Raw genomic sequence first — 7,586 nt, forward strand, 5'->3', positions numbered from 1 at the left:
CACGAGGAAGCAGGATCACGCCACCCACGAGGAAGCAGGGTGACTCCCCCATGAGGAAGCAGGATATCTCTACCCATGAGGAAGCAGGGTAACTCCACCCACGAGGAAGCAGCATTGAGTCAGCCGATGATGGGCTTCGTTTGTCACTATGTTATGTAGGCCCTTGATGTCCTGTGGTATTCGGTTGTGCTGTGTTAACAATTGTCCAATGTAAGAAGTTGGATCTTTCAAAGTAAGACTGGATTTATATGCAAATTAAAGAGATAATTATAAACTTACAAAGGCTCTCCACCAAAATGTATTTTATTTTTTTTAGAAAATCTGAATACTAACACTGACTGAGCTGGGGACTGACATCAAGTGCTTTTCCCGTCTGACTAGTTGCTATGATACACTCCCTAACAACTGTAGTCTGGGTTTGTCAAGCAGCGCTCTCCATAGCAACCAGTCAGTTTCACATTATTCAAGTCTGAGGTCTGAGTTGGGGGCAGAGAGTGGACATTAAGGCTTTGCTAAGAATATATTTAGGTGGAGAACCTCTCAAGACAACAAAGTCCACTTTCCTGTGGTATAACGCTACATAAATGACAATTCTCCATAATATACACAATACAACGTCATGATAGAATTTCTCTACAAGTTCATCTCCTGGTACCGGTATGGGCCTCCGTAACTATGCCGTCTACAAGGCTTTTAGGTTTCTCCACCATCTTTGTACCATGGTCTTGAGATTCCGTTGTAGACTGATGAGAGTCCAATGATTGAGGTTGTTTGACCTTCTGATTCAACAGAATGACCTCAGCCGCCTCTTCATGGTCTCTCAAGAAGATCGCGTTGTGTCTTGTGTTAGGAATGGTGTTCTGGAAAGACAAAAACACTATAAAAATCATCAAACAATCTCAGCATACAAATCTTTATTCTGGGATGAGGAGAAAACCAGGGAAAAATATCAATATATGGCATTGTTGTTTGCTTCAGCGTGAGAATGTCCTTGTAGTCACCCCAGGTCATTCTCACATTGGGGAAAAAGAGTGAGAATAACTAGGACCATTCCCTCGACACCCCAGTTACTCTTGCTGCCTTTCTAACATTACTCAGTCCATCCTGTATGGTAGCTGATAGAACATCCGCCTATTAGAAAGTGAGAAATAAGCAGTTTAATCTTCGGAGGACCTCTGGTCATTCTCACAGTGAGGTCCCTGCTCCCTTTACTATGAAAAATGTCGATATTTGGGGCATGGAATGTACTTTAAATTCACACAGGAAGACAACCAAATAGAAGTTGACCATGTAGTACATAAATGGGCCCGGGTCCACCTGATCGAGGCACGCTTTTACTTTGATCAGGCTCATAAAAGGGGCTCCTGACAGGAGGAACCCCCTCTATGACCACCAATATGCCCTTCATGAGACAACCCCCTTCTGTCAGAGTCCTGATGTCCACCATGCTGAGGCGTGATAATACTCTTACAATAGAGGGACTTGTGTATTAGAGACCCTGGAGTGATGTCATCGTGGGGGTGTGGCTAAATTTGAAAGCAAATGACCCTATGTTTTAAACAAGAAAGACCTCTTGTGAGGTCAGAGGTGTAACTTAAAGCTTTTACCCCGAATCCAAAACTATACCAGGTCCCCCACCTACCATGTGTCAATAATAATACTGGTGTCTAGCAAAATGGGTCATTGGGCCCCCTCAGACTCCGGAGCCCGAGTTCGACTGCTGCTACTCCCCTCTCCTATAGCTATTTCCGTGGTTGAGGTGGACATTATTTTAAAGGGATGTTCTGTTATCTAGGTCTATAACAAGAGGGCACCTACTACAATGAGAGAAAAGAAGGGGATTCTTTACTGTAAGAGCAGTCACACTATGGACCTCTCTGCTCCAGGGTGTTCTGATGGTTGATGTAATAGGAGCCTAGATGTTTTTCTAGAAATTAACCATATTAAAGTAATATGGGGTAGATTGCTTGAGATGGATCATTGCTCCATATTTGGAGTCGGGAAGGATTTTCTTTTCACCAGCATTGGCTTCTGCCTCATGGAGGTTGTATCGCTTGCTGTAGATCAGCAGGATAATACAGTAGATTGAACTACATGGACTTATGTCTTTTTATAACCTTACCATATAACTATATATCATCATGTCAAAAGAAGATAACATTGAAGGGAATCGATGATCCTGCACCCCCACCAATTCCAAAAATAAAGAGGCCTCAGCACTTGGTAATGTATTTGAACCCCCAATTCTAATTCTTGGGCACAGATCTTCCTTGGAAGCGCTGGAAACATCTCGAGTCCGTCACATTGCCTACAAGATCATTGGCCCTATTAGGGAAACGCTGGGTCTGAGATTCCGAAATACAAAAATTTCAGACCAGTGCCCAAGGCCGAGTCAGGGCTAGGCTTTTCTTTTTGTAGGGGGTAAAGATTTAGTTTGCTGCCCTAGTCATGTATCTAAATACTTCAGCCAAGGCAGTGGCTTGTTGGCAGCCTCCTGGCACATGGTATACAAGTCCCGTAGACCCTGGCCCAAGGAGTTTGGATGCCTTCCTGAGGGCCCTTCCTCTGAGAATCAATGGGGGTCATTGTGTACGGACCGCTAGAAATTTAATACTTGAGTCTCAAAAACAATTTACTGACCAGAACACACGAGAACGGAGCGGGAATTTATTAGATTTTTAGAATCATTTTATTTCCAGACTATATTTACAATGTGATCAGGTGTCAGGAAATTATTTTTCGACTCCAGGGAGCCCGGTGGACGGTTGACACAAAGTTTAATCTCCTGAGATTGTGATTTGTAGACTCTTCTGCTATCTGCCCCAGGGGGCACCCGATCCCCGGCTGACTGGAGAAAAACAGCTGCTGACACTACTGCGGGCCCTGAATGTCCGGGGAGGGCGAGCGTACCAGCTGATGAACGCCACACACTAAAAAAACACAAGACTAACCCTCACAACCTGAATCTAGATCTTAGTTATATCCCTCGTTTATAGCAAGTCTTATGGGCAGGACGGGTTCGCCACAGCGGGTGCGGCTCTTAGAGTCCTGGCTCATAGAGTGGGGTCCCTAACAGGGCCTATAGACAGGGCCTATCTTCATTAAGCAAACCCTTTAGGGTCAGGTCACATGGAGTTTGACAAGTTTTTTGACGCAGAAACCGTGTCTGAAAACGCGCCAAAAAATGGCTGAAAATGCCTCCCATTGATTTCAATGAGAGGCGGAGGAGTTTTTTTTCCCGCGTGCGGAAAAAACAGCTCGCGGGAAAAAGAAGGGATATGCCCTATCTTAGTGCGTTTACGTCTCTGACCTCCCATTGACATCAATGGGAGGCAGAGAAAGCGTATTTTGCGGCGTTTTTTGCCCGCGGCCCTCAATGGCGAATAGTGTGGCGCAGTAATGGTAGAGATGGAAACCACTCGAAGAACGAGTCGCCCGAGAAAAAAAAAACCGCCTCTGCCTCCCTTTGAAGTCAATGGAGGGCAATTGGGTAATTTTTGGCGCTGATTCGGACGCGGTTTCTGCATCAAAATCAATGTAAAAAAACAGTGTAATCTGACCCCAACAATCGCTTTACAACATTTCAAAGTATAAATCTCCATAAATTGTCCAGTAACTCTTCAAATACTTTTTTTTCCTCAATTTCCTCCAATCGCATCCAAATCTGCATTCAGAATTATCTTGGCTTCCGGTTACCAGAAAGCAGGGGACTGTGGGAGCTCAGATGACGGTTACAAAGTTAGAGCTAAGCCGTTATGTCACATGTCTGACCGCTGTCTGTTTCCAATAGCAAGCTGCACAGATTTAAAAGCAGCTCTGGATGTGAATGGAGGAGAAGATATCTCAAATTGTGTACAAAATAAATAAAGCAAAGTATTTACAGATGAATAATAGAAAAATATTTATCCGGCGCCAAGGTATTTTACAGAGATTTAAAATAGGAAATTCCAGATCTTAAAGGACAACTCTGTGAAATTAATGACTGAAATAATTTTATCCTCACGTCCTGCTATGACCATAAGGGTCCCGGCCTAAATACACGCAGGTGTTATCATAATCATCGTAATAAGTGAGACAAGTGATCCAATTATACACGCAGGAGGTACGACTGACGAGCTCGCATCGCAAAACGCTGATTATATTTATTTCATGTTCATCCTTCCAAATTGTGATCCGGTCAGAGGGAGTCACTGTCCGGAAACATTCCCTAAACTGACCCGCAGAACGTAAAGAATTGCTCACGTGAATACCAACCTGGTTATATACCCAGGTTATACCAGCTGCACAAATATAATTATATACAGAAGATACCCAGGTTATACCAGCATGCTCCATATCACTATATACAGGCAGATGTATAACTTATACCAGCTGTACATATATAATTATACACAGAAGATACCCAGGTTATACCAGCATGCTCCATATCACTATATACAAGAAGATGTATAACTTATACCAGCTATACATATATAATTATATACAGAAGATACCCAGGTTATACCAGCATGCTCCATATCACTATATACAAGAAGATGTATAACTTATACCAGCTGTACATATATAATTATATACAGAAGATACCCAGGTTATACCAGCATGATCCATATCACTATATACAAGAAGATGTATAACTTATACCAGCTGTACATATATAATTATATACAGAAGATACCCAGGTTATACCAGCATGCTCCATATCACTATATACAGGAAGATGTATAACTTATACCAGCTGTACATATATAATTATATACAGAAGATACCCAGGTTATACCAGCATGCTCTATATCACTATATACAAGAAGATATATAACTTATACCAGCTGTACATATATAATTATATACAGAATATACCCAGGTTATACCAGCTGTACATATATAATTATATACAGAAGATGCCCAGGTTATACCAGTATGCTCCATATCACTATATACAGGAAGATGTATAACTTATACCGGCTGTACATATATAATTATACACAGGAGATACCCAGGTTATACCAGCATGCTCCATATCACTATATACAGGAAGATGTATAACTTATACCAGCTGTACATATATAATTATATACAGAAGATACCCAGGTTATACCAGCATGCTCTATATCACTATATACAAGAAGATGTATAACTTATATCAGCAGTACATATATAATTATATACAGAAGATACCCAGGTTATACCAGCATGCTTTATATCACTATATACAAGAAGATGTATAACTTATACCAGCTGTACATATATAATTATATACAGAATATACCCAGGTTATACCAGCTGTACATATATAATTATATACAGAAGATGCCCAGGTTATACCAGTATGCTCCATATCACTATATACAGGAAGATGTATAACTTATACCGGCTGTACATATATAATTATACACAGGAGATACCCAGGTTATACCAGCATGCTCCATATCACTATATACAAGAAGATGTATAACTTATACCAGCTGTACATATATAATTATATACAGAAGATACCCAGGTTATACCAGCATGCTCCATATCACTATATATAAGAAGATGTATAACTTATACCAGCTGTACAAATATAATTATATACAGAATATACCCAGGTTATACCAGCATGCTCCATATCACTATATACAAGAAGATGTATAACTTATACCAGCTGTACATATATAATTATATACAGAAGATACCCAGGTTATACCAGCATGGTCCATATCATTATATACAAGAAGATGTATAACTTATACCAGCTGTACATATATAATTATATACAGAAGACACCCAGGTTATACCAGCATGCTCCATATCACTATATACAAGAAGATGTATAACTTATACCAGCTGTACATATATAATTATATACAGAAGATACCCAGGTTATACCAGCATGCTCCATATCACTATATACAGGAAGATGTATAACTTATACCAGCTGTACATATATAATTATATACAGGAGATACCCAGGTTATACCAGCATGCTCCATATCACTATATACAAGAAGATGTATAACTTATACCAGCTGTACATATATAATTATATACAGAAGATACCCAGGTTATACCAGCATGCTCCATATCACTATATACAAGAAGATGTATAACTTATACCAGCTGTACATATATAATTATATACAGAAGATACCCAGGTTATACCAGCATGCTCCATATCACTATATACAAGAAGATGTATAACTTATACCAGCTGTACATATATAATTATATACAGAAGATACCCAGGTTATACCAGCATGCTCCATATCACTATATACAAGAAGATGTATAACTTATACCAGCTGTACATATATAATTATATACAGAAGATACCCAGGTTATACCAGCATGCTCCATATCACTATATACAAGAAGATGTATAACTTATACCAGCTGTACATATATAATTATATACAGAAGACACCAAGGTTATACCAGCATGCTCCATATCACTATATACAAGAAGATGTATAACTTATACCAGCTGTACATATATAATTATATACAGAAGATACCCAGGTTATACCAGCATGCTCCATATCACTATATACAAGAAGATGTATAACTTATACCAGCTGTACATATATAATTATATACAGAAGATACCCAGGTTATACCAGCATGCTCCATATCACTATATACAAGAAGATGTATAACTTATACCAGCTGTACATATATAATTATATACAGAAGATACCCAGGTTATACCAGCATGCTCCATATCACTATATACAAGAAGATGTATAACTTATACCAGCTGTACATATATAATTATATACAGAAGATACCCAGGTTATACCAGCATGCTCCATATCACTATATACAAGAAGATGTATAACTTATACCAGCTGTACATATATAATTATATACAGAAGATACCCAGGTTATACCAGCATGCTCCATATCACTATATACAAGAAGATGTATAACTTATACCAGCTGTACATATATAATTATATACAGAAGATACCCAGGTTATACCAGCATGCTCCATATCACTATATACAAGAAGATGTATAACTTATACCAGCTGTACATATATAATTATATACAGAAGATACCCAGGTTATACCAGCATGCTCCATATCACTATATACAAGAAGATGTATAACTTATACCAGCTGTACATATATAATTATATACAGAAGATACCCAGGTTATACCAGCATGCTCCATATCACTATATACAAGAAGATGTATAACTTATACCAGCTGTACATATATAATTATATACAGAAGATACCCAGGTTATACCAGCATGCTCCATATCACTATATACAAGAAGATGTATTACTTATACCAGCTGTACATATATAATTATATACAGAAGATACCCAGGTTATACCAGCATGCTCCATATCACTATATACAAGAAGATGTATAACTTATACCAGCTGTACATATATAATTATACAGAAGATACCCAGGTTATACCAGCATGCTCCATATCACTATATACAAGAAGATGTATAACTTATACCAGCTGTACATATATAATTATATACAGAAGATACCCAGGTTATACCAGCATGCTCCATATCACTATATACAAGAAGATGTATAACTTATACCAGCTGTACATATATAATTATATACAGAAGATACCC

The 7,586-nt window shown here is 38.7% G+C and overlaps 1 protein-coding gene across 1 annotated transcript in view; it reads right to left on the reverse strand.

Moving 5' to 3' along the window:
• Window positions 1-260: 260 nt before the first annotated feature.
• Window positions 261-7,586, reverse strand: part of LOC142750820 (uncharacterized) — a 58,134-nt gene continuing 50,808 nt past the window's right edge. Inside the window, exon 9 of the mRNA XM_075859797.1 lies at window positions 261-860. Coding sequence (XP_075715912.1) covers window positions 642-860 — 219 coding nt within the window. The 3' untranslated portion in view covers window positions 261-641. The remainder of the gene's footprint in view (window positions 861-7,586) is intronic.

Source organism: Rhinoderma darwinii, chromosome 3 (genome assembly GCF_050947455.1).
Source record: "Rhinoderma darwinii isolate aRhiDar2 chromosome 3, aRhiDar2.hap1, whole genome shotgun sequence".
NCBI classification, from domain to species: Eukaryota; Metazoa; Chordata; class Amphibia; order Anura; family Rhinodermatidae; genus Rhinoderma; species Rhinoderma darwinii.